The 21,508-nt window shown below is 45.8% G+C and overlaps 1 protein-coding gene across 3 annotated transcripts; it reads right to left on the bottom strand.

Annotated features, from left to right (window-relative positions):
* Nucleotides 1-1,252: 1,252 nt before the first annotated feature.
* epg5 (ectopic P-granules autophagy protein 5 homolog (C. elegans)) lies at nt 1,253-19,781 on the bottom strand. 3 transcript variants are annotated; one of them, XM_076150705.1, is made up of 46 exons: nt 19,167-19,781; nt 19,001-19,018; nt 18,072-18,743; nt 17,324-17,584; nt 17,039-17,237; nt 16,757-16,893; nt 16,562-16,669; nt 16,413-16,486; nt 16,178-16,286; nt 15,905-16,019; nt 15,301-15,451; nt 15,031-15,192; nt 14,785-14,939; nt 14,542-14,693; nt 14,317-14,457; nt 14,012-14,173; nt 13,648-13,770; nt 13,298-13,560; nt 13,068-13,208; nt 12,817-12,961; nt 12,360-12,557; nt 12,136-12,243; nt 11,925-12,047; nt 11,603-11,769; nt 11,251-11,493; nt 11,033-11,156; nt 10,735-10,879; nt 10,354-10,525; nt 10,074-10,236; nt 9,772-9,914; nt 9,494-9,650; nt 8,686-8,880; nt 8,355-8,568; nt 7,721-7,908; nt 7,401-7,608; nt 7,219-7,294; nt 6,799-6,902; nt 6,510-6,685; nt 5,941-6,165; nt 5,637-5,846; nt 5,307-5,451; nt 4,957-5,199; nt 4,641-4,854; nt 4,317-4,535; nt 4,120-4,234; nt 1,253-4,019 (listed from the first exon to the last, which is right to left on the bottom strand). In XM_076150705.1, exons 1-46 carry the CDS (start codon nt 19,221-19,223, stop codon nt 3,837-3,839), a joined length of 7,803 nt encoding a protein of 2,600 aa, XP_076006820.1. In that variant the 5' UTR covers nt 19,224-19,781; the 3' UTR covers nt 1,253-3,836. The 3 variants fall into 3 exon arrangements, with proteins under 3 accessions (XP_076006820.1, XP_076006821.1, XP_076006822.1); XM_076150706.1 differs by lacking the exon at nt 19,001-19,018; XM_076150707.1 differs by lacking the exons at nt 18,072-18,743; nt 19,001-19,018; nt 19,167-19,781 and adding an exon at nt 17,877-17,957.
* Nucleotides 19,782-21,508: the final 1,727 nt, after the last annotated feature.

Raw genomic sequence — 21,508 nt, 5'->3', positions numbered from 1 at the left:
TTTATTATTCGGGGTTTGGATTCTTACCGAGCCGCTGCTGGTCCAGTCTGTGCCTGAGTGTCCCTGTGCAGCAGACAGGACTCGACTCGGGGGTTTTGCTAAAGATCTGGTCACACACACATACACACACGCCGACAGAGACAGAGAGGGAGAGAGAGCGACAGAGAAAGAGAGAGAGAGAGATGGAGGGGGGAGAAATAGCCTTTAAAGTTCCGATTGTGTATACCAGACAATAACTCTATAACACTCTCTCTCTCTCTCTCTCTCTCTCTCTCTCTCTCTCTCTCTCTCTCTCTCTCTCTCTCTCTCTCTCTCTCTCTCTCTGTGTGTGTGCTCTCTTGAATCATGATCCTGAGTCGAGCCCATATTTGATTCTGACCTTAATTCTAATACCTCCCTCCCTACTTAATCCCAGTAAATTAAATTGTAATTCCAAATGTAAAACAATTTCGAAATAATCCCAAAATGAACTTGGTCCCTATAGGAGGACCAGATGAGTCCTGGTCCATCATTAGGAGGCCCTGACTGACTGTCACTGGTCCTTTATGGCAGCAGGCGTCTTTACCAATGTTCTTAATTAAGCAATAGGAGTGAAGGACGAGAGCAGAAGGTGCTTTGTGATGCCTACTCAACTTTCTAAATATTACATATTACACCACCAGTGGAGCTCTGACTCATGTTGATGACTTTTACCCATAAGTGCACTGGAAAGTAAAGTACACTCAGCAGGCAAACTGCTCCTGGCTCGATCTGTCAGAGAGAGAGAGAGAGAGAGAGAGAGAGAGAGAGAGAGAGAAACAAACACTCATTTGAGTTTGAGTCATCGCTCCGACTGCCGAGGTGGTGCAAGAAAAGTGGGTGTCTGCGTGTCGGAGTCTGTCTGACACCCAAACACGTGTCGTTATCCACTTTCCTCCCTCACATACGTGCTCTTGTATACACACACACACACACACACACACACACACACAACAGCAGCGTCGTGGTTGCTCAATCTGTTGCATTGCCGTGGAGGAGAATGGACTGAGACATTCCTGTGTGTCCAGCTGAGTGTGTGTTTGGCAGCACTGTGGGACTTAGAGCCCGAGCAGCTGTCCCATTACAGCAACTGGTCAGTCCTGGTGTTGTCCTACTGGCAACATGGAGCCACAAAACCAGCTCTAATCTCACGCCTCAAACATCTTGTTAACATGTTTTTACTGTTTTTAACATGTACATGTGTATGACAAATGTTGTGGGCTAGTAGCTTGACTTAACTTTTTACATTTATTGTACATTTTTGACATTACAAGCTTGAGGAAAGGGGTCCACAATAATAAGCAGAATAGCAGACAATGTTCCAGAATCATCTCCTTGCCACAAACTCACACACTTCTGTCCAACTATGATGATGTCATCATCCAAGGTCGAACAGGCAAGTCCATACAGCCTCTAAGATCTTTGTGTACGTCTAAATATTGTAGCATATCTTATCTAATTGCAGTTGTGTGAAAAGATCTACAGAAATACTATAGTTCTTGCAATTCCTACCTAGACAGGCTCATATCTTATCAATCAACCCTCTTAGTCCTTGACATGATGCCTGATTTTGTGGATTTTCCTTTTCACAACACATTTACAGCTGCTTCTTACCAAATAGTTTTACTTTGATACTCGAGTACACTTCACTGTTAATACTTGCAAGACTTTTTCTCATACTGGAGTATTTCTCCATTGTTCTCCTAGTGATTCTACTCAAGCCAAGCATTAAAACACTTCCTCCACCGCTGGAGCTACATTTCCTTACTTCTGACAGTCGGAGCTGTTCTTGCATAACTGATCAGATTCAAGGTTTCAAATAGTCACAATGCTGCAGTAGTACACGGTGTACTTTGCACGATTGAACATCAGAGCACAGGAGACGGTGTGTTTCTGGACTGAGTGCCGTCTGTGTGTGTGTGTGTCTGCAGCCCCACAGCCAGTAATGACCAGTGGGGGCTGATCCACACCGAGTGTACACTCAAAAAGTCTAGGAACATCTATTCCTGATCAGATGCTGGGTTTCCATGGTGATGTAGGAATCTGCCAGACAGTGATGTGTCTGCCAGGAATTCTGTCTCAGCAATTGGTTGTTGAGCACGTGTATCCGTGTGTGTGTGGGCATGGAAGGTGTTAAAAAGGAAACATCCAATGAGGGTAACGCTTGATCCCAGACTGTTACTCCACTATTAACTGCCACCGCGTTCTCTCGCCATTTGAGCCGAGACGAGGGAACAGAGTCACACTGATGGCACGAGGTGACGCGCGAGGGGTTAACAGAACACACCGGAGGCCATTTGGAGTGTGACAAGGAGGCAGTAACGAGTGTCTGTAAGCATCTACCACCTCCTTGCTCCCTCTCGCAGCCTCAGAACACCCCGTCCTTCCCACCTCCTCTCTCACATCTACCCCTCCTGTAACCATAGAGACCACTGTTGCCTGAAAAGACTCTCTCTCCCAGACAGACGTGTCAGCTGAGGACGCTGCAAGCTTATGTACAAAAATCACACATGCACACACACGCGCACACGCGCACACACACACACACACACACACACACAGAGGCTTACAAAAGCACAAAGCCCGCTTCAAAGATTCTAAGCGTAGGCACCTCTGATTCTATCTATGTGCTCTTTAGTTGAACATTTGGGAGCTGCAGGGTGTGAACGCCGACGAAATTACTCAGACACAGTGTTTGCTTGTTGTAATGAGCCTCAGAGTCAAGGAAGCTTTTATTTCACGTTGACCATCTGCACTGTTATGCACAGAGAATACAGATTACAGGACAGGGGCTGCAAAATGTATTGTCTGGCTGTAATCGCTGTCTGGATGTCTTCAACTCCCTAACTGCGTCTTTACAGCTCTTAAAGCAGTTGGATCTCATTATGTGTGACCTATCTGGGGAGTTCAGATTAGTATATGGTCCCGACTCACTGAGATGTCCGACAAATACCAGCAAGTGAGCAAGTGAGAGATTTATTTTCCTCTGTTGGAGAGAATGTGGGTTCCTTTGTGTCGCCTGGTCCGCTCACTCCCTCCTCCTCCAGCAGCAGCAGAGCGCAGACCCATTTCTGATCACTGACTCGCAAACAGGAATGCTTATGACATGAACGTAGTTGTCACATCCGTCAGGCGTCAGGCTGCAGCACAAATACGATTACTGAAATGGTACAAATGTGAGAGAGAATTTTCTCTTCTGTGGAGGCAAAGTGTTGGGGCACACAGTCGCTTCTGTGCTTTCTCTGCATAATAAAATCAGACTAGATAAATTCAACTAGATAGTCATTTGAAGTATCTAAGCAGGCGAAAATAACATCCTTTGGCAAAGACAAGGAAAGCACTTTTGGCTGTACATACAAATAAAACAAGATAAATAATATTTGGCTTCTGAACATGGCCATTTCGTACTTGGATCCAGACTTTTCTTCCAAATGTAGCCTGTAGCTCAAATCTAGCACCACTTGTCGACCAGCAGTTGCATCAGTCACTAAATCCTGTACGGCTAATCCACTGTCTCCCTGGCATGTCCAACAGTAGGCTTGATTAGGCCTATTACATCCGTCCTCCGTCGTCCTCCAAATCATTTGACATGAAGTCTGACTCATTAGATACCAATAAATATGTGCAACATTACCTCAAATCGAGAAAAAAACTTGGATTGTGCGGAAAAACCAACAAGCAAAGTTAAAAAAAAAGCAACAAGGCTTTGAAAGTGAGAGCAGACGGCAAAGTGCAGGGAAGAAAGGGGGAAAAAAATCCTCTCAAACCCCAGAGTGTCAGGGTGTGATGGCCAGCTGTACCGAGACACTGCTGGAAACTCAGTGGATAATATGGAGGTATTTGAGGTCGGGGTAGAGGATGTTGGCGAGCAGGGCCAGCAGTCGGGGGCCATCTTTGAGGCAGTGTCCTGGGTAGCGGATGAACTGCAGCGCCTTACTCACGGATTCCTCTAATTCTGCATACTGCCTACTGCTGGGCATGGCCTCCAGCATTCCCAAGGCCTGCATCCACAAAACAACACAAGGAATACAAGTTATTTTTAGGAGCTAATTAGGGACCAGAATATGAAAACAGTCTGTATGTGCGGTTGTTGCTGCGTACTTGCTGTGCTTTAGCAGACAGCTGCAGGTCACTGGCGGGTTGGAGACGAAGCTGAGTCTCTGATGGCACCTGAACTGAGAGGAATGCTGCAAGACTGCGTACCACCACCCTGAACCTACAGACGTGAAGCAGACACTCATTAACAACCGATTCACACTTTATTCTTTAAGATCTATAAATATTTTGCGTGAGCTTGCCTGTTAGAAACAGGAGACTTCTTGCCCAGGCCTATAGCTCCCAGCAGCCCAGAGTTTAGTCTCTCTTCTCCCAGCTGAAGCAGCCGGGTCTGCAATCGCAACAAACCCAGCACGACCCCTGACACTTCGCTCGGGCCTGCCTGTGGCTGAAGCTGCTCCACTGACAACTTCAACGCTTTGTGCCACCACAGAAACAGCTTGGCTTCGTCACCTGGACCACTGGACGCACAAAATAACACTCAGCATGTACAGTAGGTAATATGTGAACAAGTAAGGCAGCAGCACATAAGGACACATCCAGATAATGAAGGGGGTGGAGCAGACCTGGGGAAAACCTGAGTGGTCCATGTGTTGATTAGGGCCAATATCCTCCTCTCATTGGCTGCTGTGTGCTCAGTGTTCAGGCGCTGCTGGATGAAGGCGTAGAGCGTGAGGAAGCTGCCTCCTGATTGGCTCTCAGATAGGAAGTCATCTGCTGTAAGCTCAGGCACCTGCAGCGATGCCAACACCGGACCCCAACCAACACACTCTTCTTCCGCTGAACAGGGAGAAAGACACAAACAATACATATAAAGACAATATGATGCTTTGATAGTTTACACTTCAGATTGGTATCAAAAAGTCAGATTAGTTTGGTTACCATGGTTGAAGTAAGCTGTGATGCAGGCTTCCATGATGCGCGTCATGTGACGCACTGATGCAAGACAGCCAGAGCAAGCCGTGAGAAGAGGCAGGATGGGAAAGCCCCTCCCTTTCCTGTCCAGCCAGGCAATGACGTGTGCTGCAAGGGCCTCGCCTGCCGAGACGCCCACTCTGTTCAGCAAAGTCAGAGCGTCGCTGAACAGACTGCAGAACGCCATGTGCCTCTGCTCAGAACCCGTCTCTGCAGAAGAGAAGGAGGGGGAACGACGGAAACACAGCTGCTCAAACAATAGACACACAGCTGCTGTTACCAATGGCTGATCATGTTATGGAGGATGAATGTGCTACCTGGTGGGTTGAATGTGACAATGCCCTCCAGGAGCGTCTCCAGCTGTGTCTCCAGGCTGCTGAGGCTGATGCCGCCTCCTTGTTCCAGATTCACCAAGGACTGGACACACCAGGACACATAAGTTCCAGCTTTCAGCGTCTCCTCCTAATGTAGAAAAAGAGTTTATTCACTCGGGGGAGTTGTTGATGAGGTGGCAGCGCTGGATTCTGAGTTATGGTTTGATTCCAAGCCAACTCTACCTGATGCAGCTTTTCAAGACTGATCTCACTTCAGATGTTTATGGTGCCATATAAAAGTTGTATTCACACATAAGAACCCTTCTCTCTCACCCTGTGTGGAGCTGCGTGAAGGCAGGGGTTGAGCCCAGCAGCAGTACGCAGAGATTTGAGCAGCAGCTGAGGTGCAGAATCGGTGCTGAGCAGCATGGAGGACGGGTAGTGGGTGCTGACATATCCCATAATGCCCTGGTATGAGGACAGGTCCACTTGGTTCCAGGGCAGGGATGTGGACTGGACCAACAGGCTGAGCAGAGGTGAATCCTGAAGGTTATGTAAAAGAAGAAGAAGGCGTGTATAAAGGAGAAGCGTTGCCGTGATGCGACTCTGATGTGAAAACAACTAAATCTGGGCTCACCTGCTGACTAAGCAGCTGATCCTCTTTGGTCAGAAAAACCAGCATGTACAGCAGATAAACCAACATGGTGTGAGAGTCCTTCTGAGCACCCCCGGTGGGCAGGGCTGGGTATGCTGTAGAAGTGGGCGGGGCTTGGAGTTGGGCACTTAGAACGCTGACCCAGTTGACCTCACACAGCACCTCTCCGAGAAACAGGAAGCAGCTCTTGGGACTTCCTCTCTCCACCTGTGGACATGGGGTGATGAGGAACGATTCAAAAATAACAGCGTCCAACATGTGGGGTAGAAATATGACTCAGCATTATTAGTCATGACCTGAGGTACAAATTTAGAATTAATTTTGCTGAACTAATTTATTAATAACCATATTTGTCATCAGACTCTGTTGATAAGCTTGTATACGTCCATGTGGGTCTCTAGGGACAAAACCTGGATCAGAGACAGAATGTTCAGGCTATAATTATTCGGGTCAGACTGGTGACAGGAACCGGGTCAAAGACCAAGGACTCAACAACGACGCTATGGCATCTGAAGGGTCAGAGGTCAGAGGGGTCAAAAAAAGGGTCTTACATTGAAGAGCTGCTCCATGAGCTGCGTGTCTGGGTGTAGGTATCTCCAGGGCAGGCTGCGGAGGTGTGTGTGGTACAGGTAGAGTAGGTACTCAGGTGTACGTGGGGAAGTGCAGCTCTCACAGTACTGCATCATACACAGCCACAGGGCGCCTCGCTGACCAGGCAGCAGCCGATCTGTCACACACACACACACAAGTTACAAATGACTTCTACCACATGGACTGCAAAGATTGGCAGCAGTACCAAAACACCACGTGAGCCGGACTCAGTATTGGCCGAGAACCTACCTCGGAACTTCTGATGCAGCGTGTCAGTGAGTTGAGCGTACAGACCGAGCAGACGTCCCGCCGTCTCCGCATCGGTCTCGAGCCACGGGTAACACCTGGGGTTACTGACACACACATAATGAATACGTGAACATAACACTGATACTCTCCAGATGCTTTACACTTCAGTTTCAGAAGAAGTGTTCTATCTCATGAAGAAACGAGTCTATTCTAAACTAATTTCGGGCACATTTGCACTCACACAAGGAAATAATATAATGGTGGCATTATGTCAATATCCTGAGCATGAAAAAGGGGATTTGGAATAGCATTGTAACTGCTACAACACATCTGCTTTACATATGATACATCTGTTAGCTAGAGAAATGTCTTCCTCCAATGCACTCCAGAGCCAGTGAGGGGAATATGCGTGGGACTTACCTGACATCATCAGTATCCAGCGGCACGATCCACGGCTTAAATAGCTTCACAATCTTACTGTGTATGTCCTGCAGAGCTGTGAGAGCATAAAGGCATTTTGCTTTCATAATGGCATAACTAAAAGAGAACAAAAAGCTGCATTCTACGCCTCGTCCCCAGTGTCAGGGTTTGTTAGAAATTACCTTTCAGTGCTTTGCTGCTGCCTACCGACTCTCTGGCACAGCTGCTGAGCTGCACATTGATCAGGCAGTTTACCAAATGGCCCCAGAACGACACGACCTCACCAATGTACGGTGTCCAGGCAGAGTAGAGACCGAAGCTGCGTAGGTCCATCTTACTGAGACGACTCCGTAGGAAGTAATCGCTCAGCCATTCCACCGTCTCATCCATCTGTTAGCAACAAAAAAGAACGGTTAAAACTGTTACACATTCTAAGCAACTATCAGTACCGCAGCATGCATTCATGATCAAAACTCAGCTTTGGATATGTGATTTATGTAACCTGCTGAGGAGAGAGGTTGATGGGGGATCTGTAAGGAGCGACAGGGGGTCCAACAGTATGACTGGTAGTGTCAGTGGTACTCATTGATTGTTCACTGTTGCCCTTGGTGCTACGGCATGGCGGTGAGCAGCCCAGCACGCGCAGAGTCACCTTCCAGCACTCTGGACTCAGCAACTGGTCGGAGGAACCTGGTGATGTTGAAAATATCTTTGATGAAGAAACTCAACATCAAACATCTAAATCCAATCTCTGCTTATTCATGGGATCTTTGATTATTAATTGATGGTTCTTTCTTCTGTCATTTTGATATTCTAGAGTCTGAGGAATGAAATGAGGGGCACTTTTATACTGATAAATGTCTGAAGGAACAGGATGACATGCAGCAGGTTCTGCTCTCTTCTGCATAAGACAATAAAACAAGACACCCTGCTTTTCAGTGTAACACACTCAAGATTCAGTAGGGCTTAAATTACTTTTCATTCAGCCCTAACATAAAAGGAAGAAATAGCTACCAGAAAAGCAAGACACATTCACAAACCTGAAACCTTGTGGTATGCCAAGGCTGACTTAAAGGAAACCTGACAGCATTAATGCTAAGCCTTCAACCGGTGCCAAGTAATAGACACACACTCACTGGCCATAAGCAGACGCAAGCAGTCACTGTAGTGGTCAGGGAAACGGTGTCGTAAAAGCCAGGTCCAGTGTTTGGTGAAAAGGTGAAAAGGTGTGAGAAGTTCAGGCTCTGGGTCTCGTCCACAGACGCAGAGAGCTCCATGGATCAGCTCCAGCAAACGGGTCCTCTCAGAAAACACAGGATGGCCTTCGTTCAACCACTGGCACAGATCAAACTAGAGAAAGACATGAAATCAGAGTCAGAGTCGCTACTGAAACTCCACTGCTCCAGGTGTGTGCAGTACATCACATTTCTAATATAAGAAGTGAATTGAATTTGTGACTGGGCTAACCTTAGTAAGCAGCATGAAAATGACATCGGCACTGTCCAGGTGTAAGGACGTCACAACATCCTGGTATAGGAAGACCAGCTTATTGGGTGCAGCATTGGGAGTGAAGAAGGGGGAGATGAGTGGGCACAGGCGCCTGTGCTCCAGGATGGCCCTCAAGACTCGGCCACATTCTTCTGTGTTTCCCTGAATAAACACCTACACAAACAAAACAACAACTGTATACTACTGGCTAATTCAGGTGTAACCAGAGACTAAAATGTAGCTCATGAGAAAGAAATCCACAAATTCTGATCAGCACTTCTGCATTGATTGTGTTGAGAAGCCCCTGAACAGTGATCTATTATTAATCAGAAGTATTATTTCTGCTATTCTTTCTTCTTCATTTGATTTAACCCTCGAGCAGCTGTCTCGCATGATATTCTGTTGAAATACACTAAAGAGGAAACCATGCTTTCGCTCTCTGGTCAACGCACCACCTTGAGGCACCCCAGAGCAGGCAGGGTAAGGGTGAGCTTGGCATTAGCTGTTGGCCACTTCTGATTGATATGGTGGTCCCATATATACAGTATATATACTTTACTGTGGCAATCCAACCATCATGATATTGTTCGGATCAGAATCCATGTGTTTTTTTGCGACACCTCACTTCTATCCATTGGTGCTTATCACTGTTGTCATCATACAGTGTCGAGACCTTGCAGTATGGAAAAACTAAATATGGAGGACTGCTACAACACATTTCACAGTTCTATGAATTGTGCATGTGTGTGGGTGTGTGTGTGTTTATGTGTGTGTGAGTTTTGGGCACCTGTCCAAGTATCTCCACACATGAAGAGAGGTACTGTCGTGTCGGGGGATGCCGCAGTGTGTCTTCACAAACAAATGACACCACCTGGTAGAAAGCTGACACGCCAACATTCTGCACCACTGGGGATTTCTGCACCTTGTAAATATTCACCAGAGCCCTGAGCACATAAATACAATATACATGAGTCCCAACACACCATTGTAATTAAAAATATCTTCTACTTCCGTTATACTGTATGTGTTTGCATTGTGTGGCTGGCAGGACTTGTTTACACTGACGTGATAAAGTTCTCTGTGTGAACAGCGGCTTGGGCCAGGCTCTGAGGAGGAGGAGCCATGGAATCAGCTTGTAGCTTCTTGATGTCGCTGCGCAGTGACATTATCTGAGTTTGTACTGCCTCCTGTTTCTGGACACACTCACACTACAAGGTTGCGACACACACACGCACACACGCACACACGCACGCACGCACGCACACACAAACACACACACAAACACAGACATTTATTAGGCAATCAAAGCATCGAAGCAGCAACGACATGTCAAAATGCAGGTGGTATTGCAATCTGAGTGGCTGTACTTTGACTGTGATGCTTGCAGGTCCCTGGCAGGGCTGCCCTCCTTTCCCTTTGCACTTGAGGGTCATGGTGACTTGTTCTGGTCGATTTCTATACAGCAGAGGGAGGCTCTCCAGAAGCTCTTGCTCCATTGCCACCTGCTGGGCTTCCCGTGTCACTGCAATCCTGATACCAGCCCAAACAGAATTTCAGAAATGACAATTAGCGTGTTATTGTGTATGCATATGAGTACTAGACATCTGATGATATAGTTGAGTTTTATATGTCATTAGTACTGTATACCTGGCCTGGTCCTGCAGGATGCCGAGGTCGTGCTGCAGCAGTTTAGCAGAGGCTTTGGAGTCAGTGAGGCAGGCAGTCGGAACCTCAGCCACTGGAGCCCTCTGCTGCTGCAGCTCTGGAGCTGCACGAGGGACTGGATGCTTCTGCAGGTTGGACAGGATACGCTCCCTCGCTGCACACAGAGACACTGGGTGATCACATGCTCACAGCATCAGTCAATACAACACCAAACTGGTGAAAAAAAAACACTTACACAGAAACATTTTATGCTGACATGCAGGGATGAACTTGCAGAAGAGCAAGCTAGACAACTAGGTTATATTTGTTAAATGTAATTTATTCACCAATCTACTCAAATTAACAGCATTTTTGGCGACCGACCAGTGTTTGTGGTGGCGTAGTCAGTGAAGTCGGGGTTTTTGGCCTGGATGAAGGCTGGCTCACTCTGTACCTTCTCCCAAAGAGCCAGAACCTCACTCTGATCATACAGCACTCGCTCCTGGTCCACATACTCCAGCCACAGTTCCTGTAATATAATAAGACAACACTAGTATGTACACAAATGTTTCATAACTCTATCCCATATTTTTCCTCATGAACACAGACAGACAAAAGTAGATAAGAATCAAGACACATCACAAGAAAAACATGGCATGAGGTCACAGTAAGTCACACTCACCTGCTGCCGCTGCATGACCTGTGCCAATCTGTGTGGCTCATATTCTGGAGGCAGAGAGGGAAGGTAGACTTCCTGCTTCTGCAGACTCTCATCATCCAGCCACATGGCAAATACACCAAACAACCTATAGACAGCAGCTCATTTGAGATCAGGGGGCCAGTAAACACACTTCAGTCTGCTACATCTGGGCTAAACAATAAGAAACTTCAGTATCCTACCTGACCAGCTCTGTGTGTAGCTGAGGAGAGGTGAGGTAAGGAGGCCGGGGATTGTCGGGGCTTTCGTCCCCCGGGCTGTTAGGGTCTGATGAGGGATTGTGTGGTGGAACCCCCCTGAGAGCCTGGCTAGCAGCGTGATGGAAATCGGACACCTCCTGTATTCTCTGTCTCAAGTCTCTAAACAATGATGCTTGGGATGAAGACACAAAGAACCTTCGGCCAATACATCCGGCAGCAACCAGCCTGTTGATCAACAACCACAAACATATGCATGGCATGTCTCATGTAACAGAGACACATGGTTAGGGAACAGTAGTGTATGTGTGTGTGTGTGTGTGTGTGTGTGTCATACCCATATTCAGGCCCAGGCTGTCTGAGGCAGAGCTGTAGGAACTTCTGCCAGACGAGGGGAAGCAGAGGGTGGTCAGGGGGAGTGGCTACGGCCTGACACGCCCAGCGATACACCTGCAGCCTTTGCAGAGACGGAGCGACTGGCAACTTCAGCTTTTGCTGCGCTTTCTGGCACATACACAGAGACAACAGTTCACTGGATTACTGGATATTCACTAACCTGCTTCTGCCACCAAACTATGGCAAAACAATTATTTGGTTTTCCAAATGGGAACCTTAGTGAAATTGAGCACCTGTGATTTCCTTTGTGTGTATTTGTATACCTTTAAGGCCTGATCTGGAGAGATGTTGGGTTCTGACAGGAGCTCATTTTCAACACAGCGTCTGAGCTGAGAATCCTCCTCAAACATGCCCTCCATATTCAGCACCAGCCAGGCAAACCAAACCTGCCACCAGGGTCAGGAGAGAGAACGTCAACAATATGTGATCAACAGTGTGTCTCACACCTCTTATTCTTGTTTTTGGACATCTTACCTCTGCACTCAGGGATTGGCCCTCTATAAAGGACGGTGTAGCATTTCCAGCTATCCAGCCAACCAGAGAGGAGAGCAGCCCCCGGTCACCATGATATCCTAAGGCATTCTGCATCACACATGAAAATGAAAAAAACATCAAGCTGCAGCATGTGTCACTGCACTGAATCAGTATACTGTGTTTGAACTACACCTATAAACCTTACAATAGGAGGAAGTACACACCTTGTGCTGTTGGTACAGTAGTTTCTGTATACACTCCTCCTGGTGGTTTGTGAATGCGGCACAACAGATCTGATCCATGAGGAAAAGGACAGTTTTGTCCCGGTACCAAAGGTTCTGCTGAGTCAGAATCCCAACCCAAAACTCCAGAACTGCTTCAACACCAACACGACCAGGCTGTGAACTCTCCACCAGGTGGCTCTGGGAGACAAAACACCAGTTTGAAACGGAAGGTGACCCACATTCACAGATGCTGACTCTAGTTTCAGAACAGGAAGTTCTCTCTAGCCCAGCTGGAGGAAGTTGTGTCCAAGATGTCTCCTTCTAAACTAAGTTCTACTGAGAACATCATATAATCTATACATAATAATAGTCGTTAGTCATGTTTCTCAGAGCTTTCCAACAATCCTGTTTGGTATTGTTGTTCTGGTGTTTATAATGGAAGCACTTTGGGATTTACCTGAATGACGCTGTTCAGCAGCCGGACATTGTCTCCATAGGTGGCACCCGTGAGGAGTGGTGCTACGCGGTGAGTGACCTGCTGTGTCACACCTTGAGGACACACACTGTCATACTGCAGGAACAACTGGATACAACTTACAAACCTGGCATGAACACAGACAGATGGGGCGTAAATGTAAATGAGCCAATAGCTGCAAAGATGTTTTTCTGACCCTTCTGACATTGTAGATGAATTATGTTTTTGCTTACTGAGCGTTATGGAGGAGGTAGAAGCTGAGAGGGTAGGTTGGAGGCAATATGTTGTCCAAGAGATGTACAGCGGCTCTCAGGTGGTGTGACTGAATCAGACTCTTCAATAACCCGACACCATCCGTACAAAAGTGCTCCAGACTGGAAAGAGTCACAATTCACTGACATCAATTAAAGTTCCACGCACAGATAAGCACAATACAAGCACATCGCTGTGTTTGTGAACAAACCTATGTCCCACTGTTGTCATCGCAACAGAGAGAAAGCATCCAATTGGGATGCCTGCTTTCACGGCCCTGAGGACAGAGTGCATGCTGGGGGTGCGTGTAAGCTCTGGAGGTGGGTTAGATGCCAAAGCAGGGGCACACCAGGCTCCTTTGGGGCTCTGGGCATTGCCATGGAGCTTCAATCTTAGCAGCAGATGCCATGCCCACTGACTAAAGGAAGCTTCGGGGGACACACCCAAACGAAGGACACTGGCAAGATAAGACACCTGAAAGAAGGAAGCAAGATAGAGAGACAAACTTAGAGAGAAGTCCAGACTGGAATGTGCCTGAGAACAACCGAATGCACATGTCACCTGTTTGATCCCCTCTGATATGAGGCCACTGTAAGGTTTGTCAGTGAGATATTTCTGATAAGCCTCCGCCACCAGCAGAGCAACTTCACAGTGGAGAGACGAAGGCAAGGCCAAAGAGCCGTCCTGCAGGAAGAGACCGCCTCAGTCACAACAGGAAGACAAAGTCAACACGGCTGAAAATTGTCTTATGACACTCTCAGACAGAGAGACAAAGTGAGGGAGAGAGAGAGAGAGAGAGAGAGAGAGAGAGAGAGAGAGAGAGAGAGAGAGAGAGAGAGAGAGAGAGAGAGAGAGAGAGAGAGAGAGGTAGAGAGCAAGAGAGAGACAGAGAGAGACAGAGTCGTAGGAAGAGGAAGAGAGTCACCTGTGTATATCCCCAGTTCAAGCCCTCCAACATAACACAGGCCAGCCTGTTCTCCACAGCGGAGAGAGGATGCTGGAGCAGCCAGGCTCCGATCACACAAACCTCCTCTGGGTTTGGCAGCCACAGGCTCAGAGGAAGCTCTTTACACAGGTAGAGTGCCACCTAACATACACACACACATACATACATGTGCACACAAAGACAAAATCAAAGCCTTGTGAGTCTGTTTGGTTGGAATAATTTAGTCAGCTCACTGCAGTTAGAAGTTGTGGGGCATCGCAGATTAGTAAATTAGCAGTGCCTACCATGCCAACAGCCTGTATGGTCTCTCTCAGTCTCTCCAGCAGCACAGACACAATGTAAGGATGGGCTGTAGCTATTGCAGCCAACAACTCCCGGCCCACCTTCGAGTAAGTTTCTCTGGTAGACACACTGACATAGGAAACCTAGAGAAGAAAAGCGGAAAGGGAACGATTCAGATGAAGTGGCACACTGTGAGGTCGTCATGCATACTGTATCAGTGGTATCACCTGGTAAATAAGCAGAGTTATGGTGGTGACAAACGCCGGGTCTGAGCGAAGAGTGGGCGTGGCCATCTGCGCTAGTGCGGTGAGGAGAGAGATACCGTCGGAGCTGTTCACTTCACACAGCCAGAGCTCGAACCTTTCCTGGTGCTTGGGTTCTGTAGCAATCGTACAACATCGCAGTGGTGATTCCAGACTGAAAGGGGTGAGTTTGACCGCTGATCTTTTGTAAAGGGTAAGTGTGTATACCTCTGAGAGACTGAATGCAGGAATGTGTGTTATTTGCAGTGAGTGTCTCCAGTCCTGCTGTCTCTGCGCACTGCATAACGTAAAGGACCCTCCAGAGCATAGAGCTGGAGACGGTCCCATATGGCATCTCAGACATGAACAACCAGATGCCCAACCTGTGAGGGACGACGACAGAAATAAACTTAAAATCCCAAAAGATAAATGATTTCCAGCTTGAGGTGGAAACTGTTAAGTATAAGACCTCACCTCTTGTTTCTGAGTACATATAACACAGCTCTGAGGAAGAGGTGGTCATATTCCACCTGCAGCTTGTCCAAAGAGAGGGAGCGGTTATGAGAGCTGGTTTCATCCCCACCAATCACACTCACATACTGGGCCCAGTGGTCGCTGACATAACACACTGTCATTCTGAGGGAAATGATGAGAACGACAATGACAAACAATCAATGCTTCGTACGGAGTGACTGAGTGAATACTGATTGTATTCTTAGCAGGTAGTACTGGTGCCGTACTGACCTTATGATGTGTCCTATGCGTTTGACTAGCTGTCGGTATCGCGCCCTGTTGTAGGTTTGCAGACCAAGAGCTAGAACTTCGATCAGTGAGGAGGCGAAAGCGAACACGCGCATCATCTTCTGACTGGAATAGGCCAGTGGCCCATACACACCTGGAATGAAGATTGAGGAACAAGAGTGATCAGTCAGGTTTGATCAAACGTGGGGCCAAATAACAATAATAATAAATACTATAACACATTTGTTACAAAAAATGGTTTTTACTACAGCTACCAAAATTGTAAAACAATATTGGAAGAAAAGCCAGGACCTGTGAACATTTCATCACATGAGCACAACTTAAAGAATTAATATTGAAGGGAAAATAAGAGAGGTAGAATAATTTCTGGCAGCATGTACAGTAAATTTGAATTAGCATTATACAAGTGAAAATACAAACTGTTACCCGCTGTAAATGAACAGCTTTTATGTCCACTTTGGTTCTCTGACACTGAAAGGAATGGCTCTGTATTAAATGAGTAAATGTGTATCACTGTACGAGTTTATCATCTGTCGCCCTATGTTGAAAATAAGAATAGAAAATTAAATTACACACACAAACTCACCCTGCTTGCTCATCCCCAGCATGTGTGAATAGATCTGTTGGAACGGGAACTGAGTCAGCAGAGATATCAGGTCCTCCTCGCACAGCAACAACCAGCTGCTCTCTGGGTCCTCATCCTACACACACAGAAACAATACTATATCATATTTTCTGAACAAACATATAGACGTTTATCACACTCCCATCAAAAGCAGTAAAGTAACACAAAACTATATATTTACCAGAACAAACCTCCTTAACTCTGAAATCAACTTATCTCAATTCTCACACTTACCTCCTCACCCCCTTCGTCAACTAGTGTCCAGTTGCCAGACTCTGGACCAGAGGAAGATGAGCTGTGACTCTCACATGGCTTCATATGACCCAGGAACTCTGCACGGTGTCTGAGCCAGGACATAGAGGTCAAAGAGTATAGGCATGAGGCTGTTTTAAACCATACTCTCATGACACACCATGTCTGTAGTATAAAAGAGTAATGTAGCAGTAAAAGTATAAGCTCATTTATTTACCTAGAAGGTGACATTAGGATGGCCAGAGCGTGCATGAAGTGCTGCACTCCATGAGTGTTCCCCATTACCTTGATCTGACGGTAAAAACAAACTTGTTCACTGTGTACTACAATTCTAGCACTAATGCATCACTTGAGCTTGTATCTGACCTGTAAAAAGGGTGCGGCCCACTTGCCCACCCCAGCAGGACAGCACAGCAGATGGCACAGCAGGTACAGGTGTTCTCCAGACCCTCCCACATGCAGCAGTACTGCCACCTGAAGAGCAAACCAGAATGAGGAAACCAAACTAAAATATATCTGTACCAGTGGAAGATTTCAGTGGTAAACTATGCGAGATGTTACCAGTCTTTCTAGCCATTGATGAATGTCTGTCTGGAACTGTGCATCATCCAGGACTCTGCGCGTGAAGCTGAACAGAACACTGATGGCTTCTTTCAGGGGTTGGAGAGAGCATGGCTGCGTTTGACTCCCAGAGCAATCTGATAACGACCGTGAATAAGAGATGGCAGATGTGTTGGCATGTACTTAACCATCCTTCCTTCCATTGTGATGTGTGTTAAATGTGTCATATGAAAATAATATGTCCACACCACAGGAGAGTACACAGCATCTTAAATGGCTCACCTTTTAACAATTGATACAAATATGACTCCACTTGGAGGCGTGACAGCAGTGCAGTGTATGCATGTAGTGCCACCTTTTGGTGAAGCAGCTCTGCGCGAGCATCAAACAGTCTCCTGAGCTCAGCCAGCACACTCTGACTAAACTCTGCCTGCTGGAAGCGGTGGTACCCACACACTTTAGACTGGTCTGCACACAAACCCTGTAAGGAAGAAATCATACTTAAAGTGTATCAGTTAAGAATCATGAATATTTGCTAAACAATATATTCATAACGCACACACACACCTGAAGTGTAAGCTGTTCATCTTTGAAGCTCCACAGACGGTTCTGTGTGCTCTTGCAGTCAGAGGACTGTGTATGTAACACAGCATGTGACTGGGTCAATTGTCTACGACAGCGCCAATAGTTCTGCAGCAGTTCAGTAAGTTCGTGGCTCTCCTGCCGGGCCAGAGCACAGAACTGGGTGGCACACACTTCAACGCCCTCTAACCAGGTCTGTAACCCCCCTCCTGGCTCCCACACGCTGAGCTGCTCCAGTGAGAAAGCCTGCAGATGGAAAACATGAAGCGTGCCACTATTCAAGTGTGTAGTAACTTACAGTACTAACTACATATACAAGGTTTACGCCTTATGGGGACAATCCAATGAATGTCAATAGAATGTGATAACATGTTCTGTTGATGTAAGTCAGATTTACTTTCACTATGTCAGTGTAAAGAAAATCACTATCTTATCATGAAATACGATAACAACCATCACTACAACCTTGATGACACGGTGGCTCAACCTGACAAAAAGGAGGCCCTGGTTTTAAATCTGAATATTTTTGACCAAATACCTTGATAATGAAGTACATAAGCTACCCGGGGCTGACCAGTGGATTTGAAAGTATGCTTATTCTCCTTCTGTCTATGTGGCTTTCCTCTTCTCCCTCCAGTGTCCTCTGACATTCCCCATACAATCATTTCTTAAGCAAACAAGACAACACAACTGTACTGAAAAACAAAAGTTCTCTTATGGTGCATGAGATTACCTGAATCTCTGGATCCGTCTTGGGTAATTCTGGGTAGAGTTTGGTCCTTGAGAGTTCAGCTACAGACTCCACAGGCTGCAGACTCTGAGGAGAAGATTCCTGCTCAGTGAGCGCCAACACTGCAGGGCCCCTTCCACAATTCCTGACAGCCTCCTCATGGAGCTGCATCATGGGCCCCTCCTCCAGCGTAGGGAGAGATGGATAAAGAGCAGGGGCACTTGGAGCATTTGGAAACTGACTCTGGGTTGAAACACAAGACTGAGGCCATATCTGTTTTTCATGCTCAGGCTCAGCAGTCTGTAGTGCAACTCTAAGCTCCTGCCTGTGAGAATCCACCTGTTTATAATCCTCTCCCTCTGTTTTTGGCCGTGTTGGAGGCACTGTAACTTGTGACGTCTCTGCTGACAAAGTCAGTGTTGACTGTAAGGTGTCAGTAAACACAGAAGTGGATAAAGTCTGTAAAGAGGTGGTCTGCTGGTCCTCAGCCAGTGTGTTTGATGGCTGTGCTGTGGTCTCAGGGGGCTGAGTGAGGTCCTGCTGCTGCTCCTCCAGGTCCTGGTAGGGCAGGCTGAGCGGGATATCAGTGAAGACAGAGCTGGAGGCCTCATCACAGACAGCTGAGGCAGGGGTGGCTCTTTTGTCTTCCTCTGCCTGCCTCTGCTTCCTGACAGACTGAAAGCCCACATGAACACACAACTTAAGTTAAAATCAATTATCCTCAGCTCTTTCAACTAATTTGCTTTGAGCATGTGAGAATCAACTGATGACTACAGCACTGATGTCAAAAACAATCTATGGACAGAAGTGTTAACTGATGTTGAATGTGAATATTTTGTTCTGATGATCTACAAGTTCCAGTTTAAGTTTGTATGCCACAGGGTTTTGTCTAAAGTTTTCAAAAACAAGGTTTGGATCATTTCTCCCCATACCTTCTGTATCCTGTGGCCCTGTGACGAAATAGAGACATGTCCAAAGTTTGTTTATTTAAAACCTTTCTAGCGACCAGTTTTACAGTTCAATAAGCTCCAACTACCCAGGATGAGAAAAGAATGAAGAGGAAAAGACAAAGAACTGACTGTGACGGAGTTTAACCACCTGAGATTTCCCACTGGTTTTGGACTTTGTCTTCTTAGGTCTCACAGCCTCCATCATTCGCTCCTGCTTTCCCGACCTCTCGGGTCACATTCGCATGAAGCTGAGTGAATTGGATAAAAAAGACGCTGGAAATGAACAGTCCTCATTCGTACATGGAGGCTTCTGGAGTCCAAACAACAACAACAACAACAACTTCTTGCTAGCGAGGTCTTTCCATCAGATAAGCAGCTAGCTGTTGGAAGTCTTGTCAAAATTAACACTGACGGTGGTTGTTAACAGAACAATACAGTGGGAAACGTTGCAGACGCAAGCTAACATGTCTATTGTATAACGGCAAACGAAACCTTAAGCAATTACACAACTGAAGACACGTCGCTACCACGGCTAGGCTAACCTACAGATGTAGCTCGTTGCGTCGTCTGCCTTTAAATGGCATGTACATCAGGAGCTCGAAACTTCTCCGCAATAACTCAGCAGTAATGTGCACTTCGTTAAAATTGCGTTTCTTCGCTTCTAGGCGACTGACATGCAGTGGAAAGACACGAAAACTGCGCGTAGCTCAGCCGTCATTTGTTTTGTTTTGTTCTAGGAACTCTGGTTATCGCGATCTGTGATCACGTGACTACCCAACCTCTTTACGGAAGCTCAGAAGGTCCAAAATATTAGGTCGTCAGCTGTCCTGTGTTATGGTAGTGAGTTGCCACATTGTTTACATTTGTGCCACGGGTTGTACCTTTAACAATAAATCGTCACACCTAAAATAACACAACATATCTGGTGGTAACTTCAAGTTTATAATGTGCACGTTCTCAAAAGCAGTGAGGGTTGAAAGTTTATGCTAAATAGTGTGAACTTGGTTTGAAGGTTCCAAATGAAATTTTATAAAATGTTAAAAATATACATTTTATACATACATACATACATTACAGTTTCTTAAAATATGTCAAAAAATATAAAAACAAACTATATCCATATGATCAATGTATAACAGACATTTTAGATCAAGTATAACTATAAATGACGAAGGAATTTGTGCAAACAAGCAATCGTCAAGCTTATTTCGTTGTCCTTGTTATGTGTTCCTTGAATTATCTGTATAATGAAAAAAAATGATATTATATCTCTTGAATTATGAGCACAGCTGTAACGTAACATTCATACAATACAGTACATGCACTAAATGCATGAACTGTCATGCAAACAGAAACACCATTGATCCATTGATCTCAAACATCGATTTTATTGGAAGCCAATGCAATGTAAACTCAAATATGGCATACCCTGTGATAACTGTCTTTGTACTTTTAAGGCGTTCCCAAATGCAGCACCTTAACGTGCATAAGTATAAGGTTATACTGACGCACAGTCAACTAAGAAAATGTCATCTATGTAATATCAGAACGGATTTAATCTTAAAACAATAAATAGTTTTTCCTGGATTGTCTGATATCAGAATTCGCCGCCAAGAACAGATTGTTGTCCCTCCAGGTAAACCACCCTCCAGGTGAGTTTTATCAGATTATCTGATAAATACAGGGGTGATTGCATAGCGCTTAAAGATTCTATCTAAAAGCGGCGAAAACGTACAAGAGGTGTCGTAGAAGAAATTAAGACCGAAGCGTAACAATACCAAGGAGGAAGATGGAAAACTCTGACGACTTTGAATGCACCGTCCTTCTGAAAAATGGTGGAAATGTGTGATGTGTAATTCGCAGTTTCTCAAAAATCACGGAAGGTAACGACTCGATGAAATGTAGTTTTGTTGTATATTTTTATTGTCGCAACCATTTGACATGAGAGTGCGCATACAGTTATGGGACATTCTGTAGATTTGTATACAGAAAGAGGGGGGGGGGGCAGGAGAGAGCGATAGAGACAAGGAAAGAAGATTGTATAATTATGATTATTATTGTTGTGTAAATTTTTTTCGAAGATAGGCAGAGAGCCAGAGGGAGAGAGAGAAAGGAGAACTTAGATCCTGAGACAAAATAAGCAATATGAAGACCAAGTACATTGAAACAGAAACAGCATTTGGACATTGGTGAAAAGTTTCAAGTTGAGTATGTGGGACTAGTTTAGGTCTCCAAAAGATGGATATTTGATAATATGTGAAACATTTAAATGGCACTTTCTGCTAAATGTATGACATTTGAAAAACCTGAATCCATTTGAGATGTTTGAAGCTTGTGTGACTGTTTTATCAACTGACCAAACTGGCACCATAAAACAGGCTGGGCAATACAAAACACGGACAGACAAAGCAGCATGAACGCGATTTTAATATAAGACAGATACATGGGTGGACGTTAACTGAAGGGTTCATGAAAAACACGATATCAATG

This window comes from Genypterus blacodes, unplaced genomic scaffold, assembly GCF_046128005.1.
Source record: "Genypterus blacodes isolate CSIRO-AG114 ecotype Tasmania unplaced genomic scaffold, CSIRO-AGI_Gbla_v1 ptg000053l_1, whole genome shotgun sequence".
Lineage (NCBI taxonomy): Eukaryota > Metazoa > Chordata > Actinopteri > Ophidiiformes > Ophidiidae > Genypterus > Genypterus blacodes.
The sequence above is the reverse complement of the archived record's forward strand: the minus strand, read 5'-3'. Positions and strand labels throughout refer to the sequence as shown.

Coding starts and splice junctions, on each gene's coding strand:
- epg5 (XM_076150705.1), bottom strand. CDS start 19,223: ATGATGGAGGCTGTGAGACCTAAGAAGACAAAGTCCAAAACCAGTGGG. Junction 14,694..14,784: donor CTGCATTCAGTCTCTCAGAG/GTATACACACTT, acceptor CGATTGCTACAG/AACCCAAGCACCAGGAAAGG. Junction 10,880..11,032: donor AGGTCATGCAGCGGCAGCAG/GTGAGTGTGACT, acceptor ATTATATTACAG/GAACTGTGGCTGGAGTATGT.